General features: G+C 59.4%; 2 protein-coding genes across 6 annotated transcripts; both read left to right on the forward strand.

The window, feature by feature from the left end:
- The first annotated feature begins 2,124 nt into the window (after nt 1-2,124).
- VDR (vitamin D receptor) lies at nt 2,125-16,637 on the forward strand. 5 transcript variants are annotated; one of them, XM_039708551.1, is made up of 10 exons: nt 2,125-2,196; nt 3,068-3,127; nt 7,808-7,958; nt 10,082-10,212; nt 12,866-13,050; nt 13,158-13,281; nt 13,754-13,925; nt 14,372-14,523; nt 14,829-14,945; nt 15,685-16,637. In XM_039708551.1, exons 3-10 carry the CDS (start codon nt 7,810-7,812, stop codon nt 15,942-15,944), a joined length of 1,290 nt encoding a protein of 429 aa, XP_039564485.1. In that variant the 5' UTR covers nt 2,125-2,196; nt 3,068-3,127; nt 7,808-7,809; the 3' UTR covers nt 15,945-16,637. The 5 variants fall into 5 exon arrangements, with proteins under 5 accessions (XP_039564485.1, XP_039564481.1, XP_039564482.1 ...); XM_039708547.1 differs by having other exon boundaries at nt 2,166-2,217; nt 3,074-3,127; XM_039708548.1 differs by lacking the exon at nt 2,125-2,196 and adding an exon at nt 2,242-2,276 and having other exon boundaries at nt 3,074-3,127.
- Nucleotides 16,638-16,907: 270 nt separating this feature from the next.
- MYG1 (MYG1 exonuclease) lies at nt 16,908-19,447 on the forward strand. The gene is made up of 7 exons (XM_039708507.1): nt 16,908-17,104; nt 17,620-17,732; nt 17,805-17,964; nt 18,129-18,278; nt 18,395-18,517; nt 18,737-18,918; nt 18,995-19,447. Exons 1-7 carry the CDS (start codon nt 16,925-16,927, stop codon nt 19,173-19,175), a joined length of 1,089 nt encoding a protein of 362 aa, XP_039564441.1. The 5' UTR covers nt 16,908-16,924; the 3' UTR covers nt 19,176-19,447.
- Nucleotides 19,448-20,262: the final 815 nt, after the last annotated feature.

A 20,262-nucleotide genomic window follows, 5' to 3' on the forward strand; every position in this document is an offset into this window, starting at 1 on the left:
TTCAGGCGGGGAGAGAATTCCCGGCTCTCCTTCCTTCCTGCGCGTCCCGGGGGCTGTGGCATGAAGGGCTGGAAAAGGAGAAGGGAGAGGGATCGGGAAAGGAGAAATCCCTGCCAGCCCCTTGGGATGAGCTCGACCCCGCAGAGAATTCCCAGAGCAGGGAAAGAACCCAAAATTCCCCCCGCAACCTGCCCTCGGCTCCTGTCGCGTCCCGGGTTGGATCCCGTTTTTTTTCTCCAAGTTTTTTCTGCCCCCAAACCCAGCGGGAACGGGCGGAAGGGAGGAAGGCCCTTTTCCAGCCGCGGGAGGGATTGTGGAAGCGCTTCCCGGGAAATCTCCGCTCTCCCGGGACCGGCCGAGTCCGGACCCATCCTCCGGGATGAGGGAGCGCTGCTCCAAAGACAGGGAAATACCGGACTGGGGCTTTCCCCGCTTGTCCGTGCGTCCCGCAGGGATTTCTGAGCCCTGCACGGGATCGTGGAGTCGCAGGATTTTTTGGGAGGGACCTTGGAGCCCACCCAGCCCCGTTTGTCCCTCCCAGGTGGCTCCAAGCCCCGGGCAGGGACAATTCCGGGGTGGCAATGAGGATCCTTAAGGTCCCTTCCAAGCCCAAACCATTCCATGAAGATCTGGGATCGCAGCTCCTGCCGCTCCGCATCCCCGGGCCACCTCCTCGTCCTCTCCCAGCCCCGCCGACCCCTTTTCCCAGGCTGGTGCGGCACAAAAACCGCTCACGGCTCTTGCAGTTTGCAGGCAGGAATGAAACTCCGGGCAGGAATGAAATCCTGCCGAGTCCTGCCCGTGCCGGCTGTCCCGGGGGTGCGGAGCAGAGCCGGGATTTGGCCCCACACCCCTCGTGCCGGGGGACTGAGGGCAGGAGAGCAGCAGGGAATCAGGAGAGACGAGGAGAATTCAAACCCTCCTCGGCCACAAACTTTCTCCAGAGCTCGGGAGGCACAAATTCCCGCTGGGAAAAAGGTAAAAATTTGTATGGAAAATGCGTCCCGCTGGTCGGGTGCGTGGCCGTGTCAGTGGGGGAAAACCTTGGGAGATTTTGGGACGTTTTTTTGGTACAGAAAGAGCTGCGATCCCAAAAGCACCGGGATGGGGATGAGCAGCTTCCCCCACTCCCACCCTCCCGAAATCCTCCCGCGACACGAAATTGCCGCTGATGAGCTCCCATTTCTTCCCAGACGTTGTTTTCCCCTCCTCAGCCTCATTAAATCAATTTAAAGGCGATTTCGAAGCGTTTTCCCCACGCAAACCGCGGCGGCTGAACCCGGTGCCCGCGGCTGCGGGGGCTCAGCTGCGCCGGGGGCTCGTTTGCTCCCGGATTTTGGGTTTAGGGGACCCCCGATAAACCTGGGAGCAGCAGCGGGGCTTCTCCAGGAGCTCCTCTCGCTGCTTTATTCGGTGCTGCAGGTGGCTGCATCCCGGCTGGGGATTGGAGGATGGAAAGGGGAAAATTGCCGAATATCCCGATTTTTTAGACTGGGGGTGCAGCGTGCGCAGGGAATGAACACCTTTGGGTTGGGTTGGGTTGAGCTAGCTCTGCCCAAAATCCCACATTCCAAGTCACCGATAAGAGGGTTTTGGATGGTCAAGGTCGGTTCTTGCTCTGTGCCAAATACTCTCAGACCCCTCAGGAGCAGCCAAACCCAGGCGGGTCCCCAGGCTCGGGTCACCCTCGGGGTCTGTGGGGACAGCGGGAGCAGCTGGGGGTGGCACTCTGCTACCGGGGCCGTTTGTTCTGTGCCGGTACAGCACCGGGCACTCACCGGGAGCGGGATCGGCTGCCCGAGATCACCGGGAGGGGTGGCAGCCCCCAGGGGTCCCGTGCCCAGCTGGGCGCTCCCGGAGGGGGAGAGGGGTCGGGTGGGCAGCGGGGACCGGGGGCAGCAGGGACAGGGTGGGCAGCGAGGACAGGGTGGGCAGCGGGGTCCGGGACCCTCCGGGGAAGCCCCCGCGCTACCGGGGACCACGTGCAACTCCGCCACACCCCCTTCGTCGTGACCGCGCCCATGTCTGGCCTTATATGGCGTGCGTGGGCGGGGCCAAGGCGGTGCCGCGCGGGCAGGGGCGGGGCGGGGAGAGGAGGGGGCGGGGCCAGGGGCGCCGGTTCCCGTCAAAAGGCGGCAGCGGGCGGGGCTGGTACCCAGGTACCGGGAAGGGGACACCGGGACCGGGGACACCGGGACCGGGGACACCGGGGCCCAGGTACCGGGCAGGGGGACACCGGGACCGGGGACACCGGGACCGGGGACACCGGGGTTCAGGTACCGGGCAGGGGGACACCGGGGTTCAGGGACAGGGAAGGGGGACACCGGGACCGGGGACACCGGGACCAGGTACCGGGAAGGGGGACACCGGGACCGGGGACACCGGGACCGAGGACACCGGGGTTCAGGTACCGGGCATGGGACAGCGGGGCCCGGCCAAGCGCAGCCCTTCCCGCCGCCCCTGCCGTGACTCCGGCGCTCCCCGGGACTCGGAGGTGGCCGCTGCGGGCGAACCGGGGGCGGCTTCTGGGGGTGCGGGGGCGGTGGGGGCCCCGGCGGCGGTGGGGTGCTGCCCGGCTCCCGGGGGTCCCGGCGGTGCCCGGGGTGCTCCCCGGCTCCCGGGCTGTCCCCGCCGGCAGCCGCCCCCCGGCCCGGCCGTGGAGTCTCCGGTGCTTCCTGGTTTGCCCTCGCGGTGTCCCCGTCCCGTGCTGGGGGTGGCTCCTGGTTTTAGGGGGCTCAGAGACTGTCCAGCCCCAGCAATGCGGGAGTTTTGGGGTGTTCCGGGGCATCCCCACATCCCGGAAAGGCTCCGCTGTGCCCTCCCCCCTCTGGGGCTCCCCCTTTTTGGGGGGGCTTCGAAATCGGGAAATTCCTGGGCGCCGTGGGGGTGTTCATGTGAATTTGGGGTTTCCTGTAAGGTGATTTTAGCGTTTCCTGTAAGGTCGGCTTTGGGGTTTCTGGCTGCTCTCATGATTAAGCGCCCATTTAAGCCCACGTTCAAGGTCCCAGCTCGGGGTTTTGGGGGGCTGAGCCGCCCGGCACGGCATTAATCACCTTACTTCTTAATTCCCCAGTGCCTTCCCATATTGTGGAGGATCCCGAGCCGTGCCAGCCGCAGGAAAATCAAGGTACGGGGGGATTTTTATGCACCAGGAATTGAGGAAAATCAAGGTACGGGGGGATTTTATGCACCAAGAATTGAGGGATCCTCCTCAGAGCATCCCAGAAGAGTTTTTGGGGCGGTTTGGGGTCGGCTGAGCCGCTCCTTCCTCTCCTTTTCGAGGCTGCAGCTCTGAGAAAAGTTGGGTGTTTTTTCTCGGAAAGAGGTTTTCGGGAGAAGCGACGTTTTTGCGGCGTCTCCTCCTCCCCCGGAGCCGCCCGTGACTCATCTTCCTCCGCCTGGGGAAGGAGCCGCGGCCGCGGCGGGACACGAAAATCCCGGGAAATTGCGGTTAAACCCAGGCAAGAGAGGGAAAAAAACCTGGGAAAGCGAGGGGAGCAAAAATCCAGGGAGGTGATGGGGAAAGCAAGGTGTGAGCGGGGCAAAAATCCTGGGGAATTTGGGTTGAAACCCAGGGAAAAGGGAGGGAAGATCCAGAGGAATTATGCGGAAATCAAGGGGAGGAAGAATGCCAGGACGTTGAGATCAAATCCAGGGAAATAGGGCAGTAAGGGGAGAAAAATCCAGGGAAATTAAAATTAAATCCAAGGGTGAATGGAGAGAAATCCAGGGAAATATGGGGAAACCAAGGGGAGCAAAAATGGTGTAAATAAAGTTAAATAAAGTTTAAAAAGCTCCTGTGTTGGGCTGGACCTGGTAGAAATAAAGAGGAAAAAATGCCAGGGTGAGATTGGGTTCCCTCTGGAGTCCTGGAGCAAGGAAAATCTGGGATATGATGATGCAGATGATGATGAGGATGATAGGAGATGTCTGCCCCAGATGTCCAGGGTGTGACCAGATCAGGACTGAGATGTCCTAGCAATAACCAAAATCACAAAAATCAGACTTTTCCCAGGTAAACCACGCCTGGGGTTTCTTTCCCTGAATCCTGCTGCGTTTAGGGAGGAATAAATGGAAAACCCAGTTGTTTTTTTCCCCCATTTAATGGCTAATCCTGCTCCAGAGAATAATTTTTAACTTCTTGTGGCCGAGCCAAAGCAGTGCCAGCCTGGCCCCAGCTCCCTGAGGGGAAATTCTGGAATTGTCAGGGATTTGGAGAGGGAAAATCCCGGTAGGAGGTGGGCTGGGATGGAAATAAGAGCCTAAAAAGGAGAGCAATAGGAATGGAAATGGTTCTGGGAATTAAAAATAAAATAAATAAATTCAGGGAGATGAAGGGGAAAGTGAGGGGTGAGAGGAGCAAAAATCCTGAGAAAACATGGGGAAAGCAAGGGGAGCAAAAATCCAGGGAAATTAGGATTAAACTGAGGTGTGTATGGCACAAAAATGTGCCAGGGGTGGCAGTGCCAGGATGTCCCCAGCGCTGCCACTTCATCTGCAGCCTCTGCTGACTCAGCTCCTCCTCGGGCCCTTTTCTCTTATCTCGGCCCTTATCAGCTCAACCCTCGCCCTTTTTCCTTGCTAATAAACGGAAAAGGGTGGAAAACAACACCTGGCATTTTTATCCTGGCATCCAGAGGCGTTTCCTCCTTCCCTGGAATCCCAGGATCTCCTTGCCTGGAGCCGTTCCTGCTTCCCAGGGGCAGACTGGGTGGAAAAGGGGATTTTTGGCACATGAAGCCTTCCTCGTTTTTCTCTGGAAAAGTCTGAGCCGTTTCCGGAGGGTTTTCCCACCTTCTGCATGCCCCAGGCGTGGCTGCTGCTCCAATTTCCCAATTCCAGCTGCAACATCTCCGGCTGCTGCATCATTCCCCCTCCTCCTCCTCCTCCTCCCTCCTTGGGCAAGTCGAGGTTTTGGGGAGTGAGAATTCCCTTTTCCTGGGCACATCCCAGGGAAGGGAATGGACAGGGATGTGGGGCTTCTAAAGGCTCCTTTTCCAGCTCCAAGGGGGGACCTTCTGTGAAAACTCCCTTTTTTTCCAGGCACATCCCAGGGAAGGGACAGGGATTTGGGCTCCCCTGTTCCCTAAAATCCATTCCTCCTCCCAAATATCCCTCCCGTCTCCACAAATCCCCTGCTCCAGAGCCTGACAAGGCCCAGCTCTATTTTTAGACCGGGATGTGTCCCCCGGCCTTGGGCTCACCTGGGAGGGGACAGCAAATCCCAGATTCCCTGGGAATTGGCACAGCTGGGAATCGCCTGTGTGGCTCCACACCTTCCCAGGGCTGTTTCCAGCACAAAAAGAGGATTTTATTCCACAGTCTGGGGCTGATGCTGCCCTCCCGCCTCTGCTTTGGGAATTTTTCCATAGGGAGAGCCCTCCCCAGTGCAGTTTTTCAGGAATTCTGGGGTCTTCTCCCATTTCCTCCTGGCATCCTGATGCAATTCCAGTGCCTGAAGGAATCCTGGGCTCTGCCATCCCTTCCTGAGGGGCTGGGACACTGCAAGAATTCCATGGGAAAAACCTGGATTTGTGTCCTGCTGCTGCCCAGGGTGGCCCCTGTCCTGCCCTGACCCCCTGCCTGGGACAGGGCACAAAAATTGGGATTTTGGGGCTGTTTCATTCCTGGAAAGGCCCCAATCCCACATGGGATCCCAAGGCCACAGATTCTGGACTCTTCCTGGAATATCCTGAGCTGGGATAATCTGCTCCAACTCCTGGCCCTGCACTGGACACAAAACTTCCAAATATCCATGAGCATTTTGCAAAAATTCCTTGGGCTGGGCAGCCTCCGGGCCCTGCCCTTCCCTGGGAAGCTTTTCCACCCTCTGGATGAGGAATTTTCCCTAAAATCCACCCTAAACCTTCCCAGGGGTCCTGTCCCAGCAACTTCAGATAATCCTTGCTCCAATCCAGGGAATTAAGGTTGGAATTCCCCAAATTCCAGGTCCTCTCCCCAGTCCTTTTTTTGGGGCAGATTTCAAGAGTGTTGTGCTAGAATTTTTCTGGAATTTTGCTGGAATTCTCCTCCCTCTGGAGAAAAAAAAAAATGACCGGGGACACCGGGACCGAGGACACCGGGGTTCAGGTACCGGGCATGGGACAGCGGGGCCCGGCCAAGCGCAGCCCTTCCCGCCGCCCCTGCCGTGACTCCGGCGCTCCCCGGGACTCGGAGGTGGCCGCTGCGGGCGAACCGGGGGCGGCTTCTGGGGGTGCGGGGGCGGTGGGGGCCCCGGCGGCGGTGGGGTGCTGCCCGGCTCCCGGGGGTCCCGGCGGTGCCCGGGGTGCTCCCCGGCTTAAAAAAAAAGCCCCAGGGGAAGCTGGAGGTGGTAAAGAACAAAAAATCCATGTTGAAAATTCTTGGGAATTGCGTTTTCCCGGGGTGGTTTTCTCTCTCCCGAGGGTGACGGAGCAAGAACCTGTTTGGGAATATTTCGAAATCCAGGGAGAAGCTCCGGAGGAGTTCTGGAATTTCCTACAAGCAGGGGCAGCTTCTGCCTGCCGGCCTCCCCTGGATTTTGTTTGGGATATGAGAGGAAGGATTCCTTGGACAGCCTGGAATTAGGGATTAGGAAATAAAGGAGCAAAGGGAAGGATTTGGGGCAGGAGGAGGAAAGGTTTGGGGGACACCAGGGAAGATTCTGGGGGGAAAATTCCCATTCCTGGATTTTTTTTGAGTTTTTCCTTGGAAAAGGGGGAAAGCTTCTCCATGGAATGACCACACTGGTGCTGGAGGGATCTTTTTTGGGGGGAAAATCCTAGGAAAAGCTCAGCTCAGTTGGATTTTCCCATTTAGAAGGAGCAGTGGGATGTGTTTGGAGTCCAAGGAATGGCAATCCAAGGGTTTAACCTGGAATAGTCCCAATTTTTAATGGGCTGGAGAGAAAACCAGGATCTGTGGATCCCCAATTCCTCATCCCAGAGTTCCCTCTCGTGCCAGGAGCTCCGGAGTTGCCGGGCTCGTTTTTCCCAGCTGGAATTCCCAGGGTGTTGGATCTGCCCCTGCTCTTTGCTCTGATTCCGTTGGGAAACTTTCACCCCTTCCCTCTCCCGGTTTTCCATGGATTTTTATTCGTCTGGAATGCCCCAGTGCAGCAGCTCCCGCGGGGTTTTGGGAATTCTTTGTTTGGGGATTCCGTGGGATCTTCACCAAACGTGGGAAGGGATCCCCAGGGATCCTCCAGCCCAGCCCCAACCCCGAGGCCCGGCTGGGAAAATCCAAATGAAAACAAAATTCCAAAGGAATTAAAGGAATGAAGGTGAAAATCCAGGCTTGGGAATGGTGGCAGAGGAGAGCTGGGAATGCTGTCCCAGGGAAAGCCCCAAAATCCCCCTCAGGGATCCCTGGAAAACAGCCCCAAAGCAGAGGCAATTATTTAATTGGGAGTTTAATGAAATTTAATGGATTTAAAGGTACAGCCGGAATCTGGGAATGGGCGGGTTTGGAATGGGAAAAAAACACTTATTTTTCTCCTTTTTTAGAGGAAAAAATTTCAGAGACGCTGGGAATTTTTAAGGAGCCTTGGGGTTGTGTTGCCTCATTAGCGAGGCATTAATTGAGCCTCTCCCAATCCCAGAGCTTTCCCAGCATTCCAGAACCCCAAAAATCCCTTTTTTTTTTTTTTTTTTTGTGGATTTAATGGCCAGAGCCAATGGGAATAAAAATCCCTTGCCCAAATCAGGGGGAATCCAAGGAAAAATCCTGAATTTTAGGGGTAACTTTAGCACCAAACCCCCGATTTTGCCCCAGATCAGGTGGAATTGAAAGAAAAGCCTTGACAAATCCCGATTTTCCCCCCTCCCAGCCATGGATCCGGGCGCTTCCAGCACCTCCGTGGCCGATCCTGCCGGGGATTGCGAGCGGAACGTGCCCAGGGTCTGCGGGGTCTGCGGGGACAGAGCCACCGGCTTCCACTTCAACGCCATGACCTGCGAGGGCTGCAAGGGCTTCTTCAGGTGGGCCCGGGCCTCTGGGAGTGCCCCATCCCAAAAATAACCCCAGGAATCCCAAGGGGAATCTGCTGGGAACGCCCCATCCCAAAAACAAACCCGGGAGTCCCAATGGGGTCCCGAAACAAGCCCGGAATTCCGGGTGGTGCTGCATCCCCAAGGTTTAAGGGGGGGAAATCGCCAATTTCTTTTGTGGGATGGGTTTTTCCCTGTTTTTCCAGGGTTTTTCATGGATCTGGGAGCCTTGCGGTGCTCCAGGAAAAGGGGGGAGTGTGAGAAAACTCCCCTGAGGTCAAAAATTGGGATTTTTACCCAGCCAAAAAGCTCTAAAACCTCAAAAAACTCTGGGATTGGGGGATGAGGAAAGGCAGGGGAAGCCCTGGAGCAGCTCTTTCCAAAATCCAGTATTTCCAGGGAATTCTGCTGTCCCCCCTGGGAATTCTGGGTCACCCTGAGACTTCTACCCCCATCCCCCTGGAGCCCTCCCCACCTCCCAGCACGAATCCCTCATTCCAGGCTGGGAATGAGGCTTGGAATCCTCTATTTTTAGCCCCTGGGATCCCAAATCCGCCTGGGAATGGGTGGCTCGGGAAGAGTTCCATGGAATTCCAGCCCAGCCCGGCTCCGGTGTCACCCTGGGAGCCTCCGGAGCCACCCAAGCTGCAATTTTCATTCCAAACCTGGAATTTTGGCCTGTCCCGAGCCCCGGGAATGTTTTTCCCTGCTCCAAGGCCTCGTTGTTTGTGCATTCCCGGCCTTTCCTCGAGTTTTTGAGAGAAAAAGAAGCTTTTTGTGCACCAAAACTGGGGATTTGGGGGTGTTCAGGGCTGAATTCCAAGTGCTGGGTTTGTGTTTCCCCATTGGGAGCAGCAAAATTCCAAAGGTTTTGGTGGAATGGGGGAAAAACAGGGCCCTGCCATCCATTTTTCTGGGATGAATTCCCAAAAATCCCAAATTCCTGTCAGGAAAAGGCAGAGTGCAGCCTCTTTATTTACATCTCCCTTTCTAAAAGCAGCTTTTAATTCCTGGGGCTGCAGCCAGACAAAATCTGGAAGATTTTTACCCAGATTTTATTATTTTACCCATTTTTTAAAATTTTATTTTATATTTTGCTAAATATTTTATTTTATTACCCATATTTGTAATTTTAATCCATATTTGACATATTTTACCCCTATTTAATATTTTTTTACCCAATTCTGATTTTTTTTTACCCATTTTTTTATCTGAGTATTGCCCTTGGTCACTTCCAGGGATGGGGCAGCCACAGCTTTTCTGGGAATTCCATTCCAGGGCCTCTCAGGGAGGAATTTCTTCCCAATATCCCATCTACCACCTTTTTCCTGGGAAATTCTGCCTCTGACCCTTTGTCCTGGGAAGATTCTGATCGTTTTTCCCTGGAAGTTTCTGGCCTTTATCCTTGGGATATTTTGGCTCCGACTCTTTATCCCAGGAAGATTTTGGCTCTGACCTTTTGTCCTGGAAGGTTCTGACCATTTTTCCTTGGAAATTCTGGCTCTGGCCGTTATTCCTCGGAAGGTTTTGGCCCTGCCCCGTTGTGCTGGCAGGCTCTGACCCTTTTCCCTGGGTTATTTTGGCTCTGACCCTTTGTCCCGGTGGCTCCACCTTCCCGTTCCACACTGTGGTTTCGCTGCAGCTCAGGGTTGTCATTTTCAGGCTCCTTTCGCTGTGTCCTGCAGCGAGAATTCCTCTCCCTGCACACCCAAAATGTGCTCGGGCCAGTTCTGCCAGCAAAGCCGGGCTTAGGGCGGCTTGGTTTAAACCACACGGCCCCAGCTCGGGTTTATTTTGCTGCCCGGGGGGGTTTCTCTGCAATCCTGCAATCCTTCCACCCTCCTGGCCTTAAAAACCCATGTTTAGACCCAAAAATCTTAAACCCAGCGGGCTGGGCTGGGCTTAGAGCAGCCCTGTTTAGTGGAAGGGGCTCAAGCTGGGTTTAAGGTCATTTCCCCCAGACCATTTCGGGATAAACCCAAATTCCCCTGGGGGAAATTTTCCTTTTCCAGCAGTGCCTGAAGCTCCCAACCCAACTGATGCTTGCAGCATCAGCCAAAACAGCAGGAATGGAGCCCAGAAAGGGTTTTGCCCTTTTCCCTGCCCTTTTCCAGGAGGAGCATGAAGAGGAAGGCCATGTTCACCTGTCCCTTCAGCGGGGACTGCCACATCACCAAGGACAACCGGCGGCACTGCCAGGCCTGCCGGCTCAAGCGCTGCCTGGACATCGGCATGATGAAGGAGTGTGAGTGTGCCCGTCCTGGGAGTGACCTGGCACTGCTCCCGGGGCCCTGGCTGTGCCTCTGCCACCTCCCTGCTGCCAGGGCTGCCACCAGGAACCTCCCCGGGGGATGCAAAGGGCAGGGGAAGCAGCGGGTAATGATTGAGAGGAGCTGGTTTAATGATTCCTTCCCATCCTGGAGTTCTGTTCTCATGGATTCTCCTGGTTTTTGAGCTCCATGACTCCCACTGGCTCTGAAAATCCTCTTTTCCAGCATTTTCCATGCTCCATGGGAAGAGCTGGATAAGCTTCCCCATCCCCATGGAGCCAGGTTGGGTTTTCCTCTTCTCCCTCTGGGATTTTTTTTTCCTGACCCTTTTTTCCATGTGGGATAAAGCAGGGACTTAAGTCAACAGCAGAAGGAATTAAAGCGGTTTTTAAGCCCAGTCCAAACACACAAATGTGGCCCAAATGTTTGTTTTCTCCGGGTGTATTTAGAGATAAGTGGCTTTTAAAAATAAAACATATTTGAGGTGCTGGGGAGGAGCTGGGTGCTCCTGGAGAGCTCCAACCAAACATTTTCTGCTGGGAGATTGTGGCCAGGCTGTCCATGGAGCTGGGAATTTGGGATATGGAGGCAGGGCCCTTTCCCTGATGTGCTAATCAGGGCACAAACAGAGCCTGATGTCACCCCAGGGCCTCCAGAAAAATCAGAATCTGGAGTGTTTGCGGGGGAAAAAAAGCTTACATTTCCAATGATCCTGATGGGAATCTCTGGATTTTATTCTTTGGGATTGGCAGGTTGATGAGGGAGGAAAAGGCCACATCCCACCCTGGCTGTCCCCAAATTTTGGGGAGCTGTCCCTGGTTTTTGAGGAGCCCCTAATGAGAGAAGTGCTTTAATTAGTACCAGCAGCCAATTAATTACCCAGGAAGGGCTGGCAAGTTGCTGGGCAGCAATTCCAGGGGGTTTTCTCCAGATTTTCTCCATGCTTTCCCCACAGGAGTTAACGTGTAAACAGCCCCGTTAGCAAATCCTGCCTGCATTAACCAAAACTGACCCAGACAGGCTAAAAATAGCTAAAAATGGACTTTGCCGCTGGAAAAATGAGGGAGGACGAAGGGTTTGGGTTATTTTTAGGTGGAAGAAGGGAATCAGGAAGGCTTTGAGGCCTTGTTTTCCACAGGGTATTGGGATTCAGGGCTGGGAATGTGGGGTAGGGAGGAAGAGGAGCAGGGCAGATCCTCGTGCCGGGTTTGATTTGGGCTCTTCCTCACCTCTGGAATTTGGGGGTTGGGGTCCCTCCCTGGCTGCCAGTCCCAGTTTGGGGCAGGAGGAGCCGGGTTTGGCCAGCCGAGGGGTTTGGTGACCCCAACTCTCCCAGCCCCATGCCAGGCCCTGGCAGCCCAGGTCACCACATGGCATTTCCAGAGAATATTTGTGGTTTTCTGCCTGTCTGGGGACAAACAGGGCAGAGAAGACCCCTCCAGGCCTTGGGATTTGGGATTTCTCCCATGTCCCCTCCTCGCTGCTTTCTCCCCTTGCACAAGGGCCTGGGAAATCCTTTTCCACCTGCTGGGCGGCCAGAAAATGTGGAATTACCCCTTCCCTGCCTTCTTCCAGCTGCCTGGAGCTGAGGGAGGGGTGTCTGTCTCTCAGGGATGTTGGGGCTCCCTTGGATCCTTCCCTAATAATCCCCAAAAATCCTTCTCCACGGATTTTAACAGCTCCTGCTCTTTGTGCAGCACCAGGGACCCGGTGCAGGCCGAGCCTGTGTAGATCTGATGATTTTTGTGTTAAAAACTGAGAAGGGGAAATGGCAAAATCCCAATTTTCCTCCCCGATGGTGGAGGTGGGAGCGACCTTTTGGCTCCTGATGAGGTGTCCCAGGCCCCTCTGAGATTGTGCAAGGCTGGGGAATGGAAAATGGAGAATGGAAAATCGCCCTGGGCCAAAGGAGCAGGCGAGGCCGAGGCCTCCTTGGCTCGAGCTCCTCCTGCTGACCTCTCGCCCCAAATTCCACCTTGACTCTCCCAGCACGGGGTCCCTGCACCAGGGAATTCGGAATCAGCCCCTGGGGGTGTCCAGTCCCTGGGGAAAGGAGTTCCCTTTGCTCAGCCCTGCTTTGAGGGGCCTCTGTTGTGACCCCAGGGATTTCTGCAGCTCCCTGGTGCCTTTGTCCCTTCCAGCCCCTCTGAGGCTGTTCAGGGCTTGGAGTGCTTGATAAAAAAGTGAAGATTTCAGCCCAAATTGTCCCCAGCTGCTCCTTTTCCCTGAACAAACAGGCCCAGCCTTGCGTGGAGCCCAACCTTTGGCCGCTGCTGAGCACCACCACCCCAATAAAAGCCATAAATCCCCAACCCTGAGGGCGGGGGAGTTTGGCTGAGCCTTGACCTTAAAAATCAGATTAAAACTGCCCTGAAGCAGCGCTGGACACCCCTGGTGGCAGCTGGGAGCCGAGGGTTTCAGGATTTGAGAGTGCCGAGCAAACAGGGAGGGAGCAGAGCAGGCACAGGGCTGGCATGGCCTCGGTGCCCCCAGAGCCTCAGGAAAAAAAAAAAAAGCACCAGAAACCTCCTGGGCACAGCAAGAAACTGGGGACAAAGGGGTTTTGCAGGTGACAAAAGCGATTTTTCAGGGTTCCAATCCCTAATTCCGCCCCTTTTTCTCTCGCAGTCATCCTTACGGACGAGGAGGTGCAGAGGAAGCGGGAGATGATCCTGAAGAGGAAGGAGGAGGAAGCACTGAGGGAAAGCCTCAAGCCCAAACTCTCAGAGGAGCAGCAGAAAGTCATCGACATCCTGCTCGAGGCCCACCGCAAAACCTACGACCCCACCTACGCTGACTTCACCAAATTTCGGGTACTGACCCCAAAAATGTCTTTTATCCCTCAAATTCCCTCTGCAAAATCCACAGACCCCTCTGCCAGCCCCGTTCCTCAAGGAGTTTTCTCTGTTTTCTCTCCCAGCCCCCTGTGAGAAGCCACCCCAGCAGCAGAGGGGCCACAAAATCCTCGTCCCTCCTCACCCAGGACCTGTCCTCGGAGGATTCCTCGGATCTCTTCAGCTCCGAGGCCTTCAGCACATTCCCAGGTGTGCCCCAGCTCCTCCAGGCCCCAAACTGGGATTGGGAGCCAGGGAGGGATCCCAGGATTTGGCTTGGGCTGGAGGTGACGCCTCAAACCACCCCAAATTCCAGAGGTGGGGAAGGGTTGTGCCAGAACCCAAATTAACCCTGGCGTGAGGGTCTGCCCTCCTCCTCTTCCTCCTCATCCTGCATTCTCAGACTGGGATCCCAAACCGGCCCTGAACCCCAACACCCTGTGAAGAACGTGGCCTCAAAACCACCCAGATTCCCTCCCCTCACCCCTGCAGGGCTCACAGGGGCAGAAATGCAGCCCCTCCACCCAGATCTGGCATTGCAGAGCCTTTGTTCAGCTCCTGGGGGGCTCTGGGGCACAGACCCCACCATGGTGCCCTCCTCAGAGCGTTCCAGAGCCTTTGGGAGGCTCTCTGGGGTGCAGACCCCGCGGGGTTCCCTCCTCAGAGCGTTTTCCTGGCGCAGACCCCGCGGAGCCGCCGCCGTTCCCGGGCCTGGCGCTGCCGGAGGAGCAGGACGAGAGCTCCTCGGTCAACCTGGAGTTCTCGCAGCTCTCCATGCTCCCACACCTGGCTGACCTGGTCAGCTACAGCATCCAGAAGGTGATCGGCTTCGCCAAGATGATCCCGGGATTCAGGTGAGGCCGCGGATCCCAAATTCGCTGTTTCCCGCTGCCGGGAACCCCGTGCTGCCCTTCCCAGCCATTCCTCAGCTCTGCTCTCTGGCTCTCCCCCTCCCTGGGGTTCTCCCCTTTTCCCAATACCCTGGAAAACGCAGGCAGATTCCACCAGGGAGACACCCAGAGCACCTGAGGGGCCTGGTGCGGGGCCTCAGGCTCCGTTCATTCCAAGATTTGGGGCAAAAACACACCTGAAAAAAAAACCCAGAATGGGAATTCCTGAGGAGGAGCCTCAGGTTCTGTTCGTTACAAGATCTGGGGCAAAAACACACCTGAAAAACACCCTGGAATGGGAATTCCTGGGGAGGGAGCCCCAGCTGAGGGCCTGTGAGCACCCTGGGGGTGGCAGCTCCTGTCCCCTGTGTCCCCTGAGCTCCCCATCCAGAGGGCAAATCCTCCTGCAGGGAGCTGTCTGTAGAGGACCAGATCGTGCTGCTCAAGTGCAGCGCCATGGAGGTGATCATGCTGCGCTCCAACGAGTCCTTCACCCTCGAGGACATGTCCTGGACCTGCGGCAGCAGCGACTTCAAGTACAGGGTCAGCGATGTCACCCAGGGTAAGGGAGTGCCAGCCCCAAACCCCAACATTTCCTGACTTTGCCCCTGTTGGGCCTTCTCTCTGTGCCTGGCTTTGTGCTGAGAATGGGGCTCAGTCCTGCCCCAAATTCTGGGGGTTTAGGGGGTGACAAGTGGTGCTTCAAGGTCTGCAGTGCCACCTCCTCAATGGCCCCAGTGCCACCCCAACGTGTCTGAAAAAATCCCCTTCCAGAGGAAAAAAAAACCCTTCTAGAGGAAAAATAATCCCCTTCCAAAGGGAAAGATCCCCTTCCAGAGCCCCCCTGAGGCTCCGTTCTCTCCGCAGCCGGGCACAGCATGGACCTGCTGGAGCCGCTGGTGAAATTCCAGGTGGGGCTGAAGAAGCTGAACCTGCATGAGGAGGAGCATGTGCTGCTCATGGCCATCTGCATCCTGTCCCCAGGTAGGGACAAACCCACCCCAAACCCTAAAATCCCACAGAAGGGAGGGGAAAAACCCCAAATCCCCAAAACCCACAAAAGGGAGGAAAAACCCCTAAGTACAGCTGGCCCTAAAAAGGGACAAAAGGGAGGGAATCAGCCCAAACCCTAAAAACCCACAAAGGGGAGAAAATTCCCCCAAATCCTATAAAGGGTTGAAAGGGAGGGAATCAGCCCAGACCCTGAAACGGGACAAAAGGAAGGGAATCCTCCCAAACCCTAAAAAGGGAGGGAATCAGCCAAAAAGCCACAAAAGGAAGGGAATTGTCCCAAACCCTATAAAGGGGTGAAAGGGAAGTGAATCCCCCCAGACCCTAAAAACCCACAAAAGGCAGGGAATCCCCCTAGACCATAAAAAGGGACAAAAAGGGAAGGGAATCAGCCCAAACCCTAAAAAGGGGTGAAAGGGAGGGAATCCCCCAGACCCTAGAACGAGACAAAAGGGAGGGGATCCCCGCCAACACTAAAAAGCCACAAAAGGGAGGGAATCACCCCAGACCCTAAAAACCCACAAAAGGGAGGATATCTCCCCAAAACCTATAAAGGGATGAAAGGGAGGGAATCCCCCCAGACCACAGAAAGGGACGAAAGGGAGAGAATCCCCCCCAAACCCTAAAAAGGGACAAAAGGGAAGGGAATCCCCCCCAGCCCTACAAACCCCCAAAGGGCAGAGCGTGCCCCCTGAGCCCTGCCCTGCCGCAGACCGGCCGGGCGTGCGGGAGCCGCTGCGGGTGGAGGCGCTGCAGGAGCGGCTCTCGGAGGTGCTGCAGAGCTACATCCGCGCCCGGCACGCCGCGCCCGGCGGCCGCCTGCTCTACGCCAAGATGATCCAGAAGCTGGCGGACCTGCGCAGCCTGAACGAGGAGCACTCGCGGCAGTACCGCTGCCTGTCCTTCCAGCCCCAGCACAGCATGCAGCTCACGCCGCTGCTGCTCGAGGTGTTCGGCAACGAGATCTCCTGAGAGCCTGCCCCGGGGCCGGGCCGGCTGTACCGGGAGGAGCCCGGGCAGGGGTGGGGGTCTGGCAGGCAGCTGGCGCACCCCTCCGCCGATGTTTTGCCTCGAATCCCTTCTTTTCCCGATGGCGTGGAAGGGGAAGTGCCCGGAGGTGAGCCCCGGGTGCTGCTGCGGGTGCCGTGCTCTGCTCCCCCCGAAATGCCGCAGCGCCCGTGCGCTCTGACACCCCAAATCCCGGCCAGGAGGGGCCACGGGCGGTGTGCCCGCAGCTCCAGCGCAGCCCGTGTGCTGCTGCCGCCGCACCGGCTGCGCCGAGAAAGCCCCGGGAGGGGACGTGGTGGCCTGGACCCTCAACGGGAAGAGCAGGACGAGCTTTGTTTGCACTCCCTGGGAATGGGGGAGCAGGGGCAGCTCCAGGGGACACCCCCACTTTGGAGCTGCCCCCTTCTGCGGGATGGGGTGATGACTCCTGGGATGGAACAGGGACCCCAGTCCCAGCTTGGCTTCCTCCCCCTGCCATGTCCTGGAGGCGGCTCCAGGCCTGAGAAACCCTGGGAAGGGGGATTTGGGAGCTGAGGGGCTCCAGACCCCCGGGAAGAGCCATCACAGCCCCCCCGGGCCATGAGCAATGGTCAGAGGGTCCCCAGCGTCCGGAGGGTGCCCGGCTCCGGCCAATAAACTCCTGCTTGGGCAAATCAACTCTGCGCCAGGCTCGTGTGTCCATCCCCGGGGGCTCTCCACGGCCGTGTCTGTGTGTCCGGCGGTGTCCGTGTGTCCCTGTCCCTCTGTCCCGATCCCGCCCCGCGTGTCCCCATTCCGGGCCGCCAGAAGGCGCTCGCCACACCAACCCGGCGCTTTGGCCCCGCCCCCTGCGCGTGCGCACTCTCGGGGGCGGGGCTGATCCTGGGCAAGCGCGGGACAAAATTGGCGGGAAGCGCTTACGATGAGGGGGCGTGGCCCCATGGGGGCGTGGTCTCCTCGCTGGCATGCGCAGTGCCGCGCGCGCCGCCCGGCTCGTGGTCATGGCCGCCACCGGCCCCGGCCCCGGCCCCGGGCACAAGCGGCCGCACCCCGAGCCCGCCGCCCGCATCGGCACCCACGACGGCACCTTCCACTGCGACGAGGCGCTGGCGTGTTTCCTGCTGCGCCTCCTGCCCCGCTACCGGGTACGGCACCGGCAGCGCGCCCGGCTCGGGGCATGAACCGGGCACGAACGGGACGGGGGCACCGTGCGGTGCCGGCTCCCGACGTCTTCCTCCGGGTCGCTCCTCTCTCGGCCCCATGTGGGGACACTTCAGCCCACCCAGCGGCCGCTCTCTGTTCCCGGTGCCACCTGGGGTCCACCCTTGTGTCCTCAGTCCTTCCTGGGGGTCCCCGGTGCCACCTGGGGTTCACCCTTGTGTCCCCAGTCCTTCCTGGGGATCCCCGGTGCCACCTGGGTGTCCCTCTTCTGTCCCCGGTGCCACCCTTGTGTCCCCAGTCCTTTCTGGGGGTCCCCGGTGCCACCTGGGGGTCCCTCTTCTGTTCCCGGTGCCACCTGGGTGTCCCTGTTCTGTCCCCGGTGCCACCTGGGGGCCACCCTTGTGTCCCCCCCCCCTCCTCAGGGTCCCTCCCCGGTGTCCCTCGTCCCCCGGAGCCGCTCCCGGTGTCCCCGGTGTCCGTGACCCGGTGTCCCCGGCAGGACGCGGAGATCGTGCGCACGCGGGACCCGCAGCTCCTGGCCGCCTGTGATGTTGTGGTGGACGTGGGGGGCGAGTACGACCCGGGGCGGCACCGCTACGACCACCACCAGAGGTGAGCCCCCGCCGGGGCCAGCGGCGGCCCCGCTGCCCGGGGTGACCCCGGGGTGACCGCGTGGCCCCGCAGGTCCTTCACGGAGTCCATGCGGAGCCTGCGGCCGGACAAGCCCTGGGGCACGAAGCTGAGCAGCGCCGGGCTCGTCTACTGCCACTTCGGGGAGCAGATCCTGGCGGGGCTGCTGGGGCAGCCCGAGGACGGGCCCGTGGTCACTGCGCTCTATGACAAGGTGACAGGGGTGACAGGGGGGCACCCTGCCGGGGTGACGGTTCTGCCCTGGCTTGTCCTCGGTGGGGATGGGGGAGGCTGGTTTGTGGCAGCTGTGCTTCCAGCCAGGCTCTGCACTGTCCCCTCGCTGCCCCTGTGTCCCCACTGTCCCCTCGCTGTCCCCAGCTGTACGAGAACTTCGTGGAGGAGGTCGATGCCATGGACAACGGGATTGCGCCGGCGGCGGGGGAGCCGCGCTACGCCCTGAGCACCACCCTGAGCGCCCGCGTGGGGCACCTGAACCCCCGCTGGAACGACCCCGAGCAGGACACCGAGGTGGGGACAGCCCTGGGGACAGCCCCTGGGGACACCCTGCTTGGGGACAGCCCTGGGGACAGCTCTGGGGACACCTGCCTGGGGACAGGCTTTACCGTGGTGCCCCGTGTCCCCAGGCGGGGTTCAGGAGGGCCATGGAGCTGGTGGGCAGCGAGTTCCTGCAGCGCCTGGATTTCTACCGGCACGCCTGGCTGCCCGCGCGGGCGCTGGTGGAGGAGGCCGTGCGGCGCCGCCTCGAGGTGACCTGGGATTCCGGGGAGGTGACATTCTGGGGCCTGGGGAGGTCACATCCCTTGGGCAGAAACCTCCCGGGGCGGCTCTGCACCCCACATTCTGCACGGCCCCGGCAGCCCTGCAGGAGGGACGCGGAGGTCTCAGGGCACGGAGCCCAGGGTGGTTTTTGGTTTTGGGAGCCACCCCCATGTCCCCAGTGTGTCCCCAGCGTGTCCCCCCCGCAGGTGGACGCCAGCGGGCAGGTCCTGGAGCTGTCGCAGGGCGGCTGTCCCTGGAAGGAGCACCTGTTCCAGCTGGAGCAGGAGCTGGCCCTGCCCCGGCCGCTGCTGCTCGTGCTGTTCCCGGACCGGGGCGGGCAGTGGCGGGTGCAGAGCGTCCCCACAGCCCCCCACAGCTTCCAGAGCCGGTGAGACCCCTCCCCTGGCCCTGCCCGCGCCCCCCTGTGGGGCCGGGGTCACTCTCAAACCCCGTGTCCCCCCCAGGCTCCCCCTGCCCGAGGCCTGGCGGGGGCTGCGGGACGAGGCGCTGTCCGAGCTGGCCGGGATCCCCGGCTGCGTCTTCGTCCACGCCAGCGGCTTCATCGGGGGCAACCGGACCCGGGAGGGGGCCCTGGAGATGGCCCGGAGGACGCTGGAGCTCGGGGAGGGCACAGAGAGCTCGTGAGCCCCCTCCCCAGCGGGGTCACCCCAGAAGGGAGCCCCTGGCCCAGTGTGGGATGCCAGAGATGTGCAGGGACCGTTCCCGCGTGGATCCTGGATTCTCCGAGGGATCTGCTGTGCTGGGGGGCAGCAGCCCCTCGCGGGGGTCTCAGAGCACCCACCCCCCGTGCTGGACGGGTGCCAGTCCAGGCAGTGACTTTTTGGCTCCATTTCCTGGGAGTTTGAGCCCGTTCCTGTCATGTCCCTGCACCAGTAAAAACCAGTTTGTGCCCAGTGGATTCGCTCTTGATGGGTCTTGGGGGTCCCAGGGGGTGCTGCGTGTGACACTGGGGGGGGTTGCTGTGACTCAGGGACAGCCGTGACCCCCTCCAGCACGGCGACAGCACCCGGTGCCCGCCCCCGATGGCACTGCGTGTCACCAGCACGCGGGGGGGTCACGGTGTCCCCTCCCTCCCTCCGGGGCCATGCGGGCGGCCGCGCTGCTCCTGCTGTTCCTGCTCCTGCTGCTGCTGCCCCAGCACCCCCGGGGGGGCTCCCGGTGCCCCGGGGGGGCTCCACCGGCGCCGGTCCCCCCCAGCGGCCACAACGAGACGCTGGGGAGGGGCGCGGGGCCAGCGCGGGTCCCCGACGTGGCCGCGCTGGTGGCCGTGGGGGGGTGGCTGGGCTTGGTGCTGCTCTGCGTGCGCCGCTCCGTGCGCCGCAGCCGGGAGGAGACGCGGCTGCACCTGCGGTACCTGCGGGCCCTGCCGGCACGGCCACACCGGCACCGGGAGGAGGAGGAGGAGCCCGGGAGCCAACCGGGCAGGCCCGAGGGGTGAAGCCCCCCCAGGCTGGCCCCAGCAGCTGCGGTGGGTTTGGAGCCCAGGCCACCCCTGGATCCCCCCCCGGATCCTCCTGCCCAGCCACAGGAAGGGGCTGGATGCTGTGGGGGGAAGGGAGGGGTCTCCCCATTGCTCTGGGGTGGATTTTGGGGGTCCTGGGGCTGTTGGGTGGGGGGAGCAGGGACCCTGTGCTCTGCCTGTCCTCCCTGCCAGCACAGCGTAATCCTGGGATTAAGGGGGTGTAATCCTGGGATTAAGGGGGTGTAATCC

Source organism: Passer montanus, unplaced genomic scaffold (genome assembly GCF_014805655.1).
Source record: "Passer montanus isolate IOZ18808 unplaced genomic scaffold, ASM1480565v1 scaffold204, whole genome shotgun sequence".
NCBI lineage: Eukaryota > Metazoa > Chordata > Aves > Passeriformes > Passeridae > Passer > Passer montanus.

Bases quoted from the DNA above. Each gene is read 5' to 3' on its own strand.
- VDR (XM_039708551.1), top strand. From the start codon at position 7,810: ATGGATCCGGGCGCTTCCAGCACCTCCGTGGCCGATCCTGCCGGGGAT. The intron at 7,959-10,081 runs GTGGGCCCGGGC...GCCCTTTTCCAG, and splicing joins GGCTGCAAGGGCTTCTTCAG to GAGGAGCATGAAGAGGAAGG. The intron at 14,946-15,684 runs GTAGGGACAAAC...GCCCTGCCGCAG, and splicing joins CATCTGCATCCTGTCCCCAG to ACCGGCCGGGCGTGCGGGAG.
- MYG1 (XM_039708507.1), top strand. From the start codon at position 16,925: ATGCGCAGTGCCGCGCGCGCCGCCCGGCTCGTGGTCATGGCCGCCACC. The intron at 17,105-17,619 runs GTACGGCACCGG...TGTCCCCGGCAG, and splicing joins GCCTCCTGCCCCGCTACCGG to GACGCGGAGATCGTGCGCAC. The intron at 17,965-18,128 runs GTGACAGGGGTG...CGCTGTCCCCAG, and splicing joins TCACTGCGCTCTATGACAAG to CTGTACGAGAACTTCGTGGA.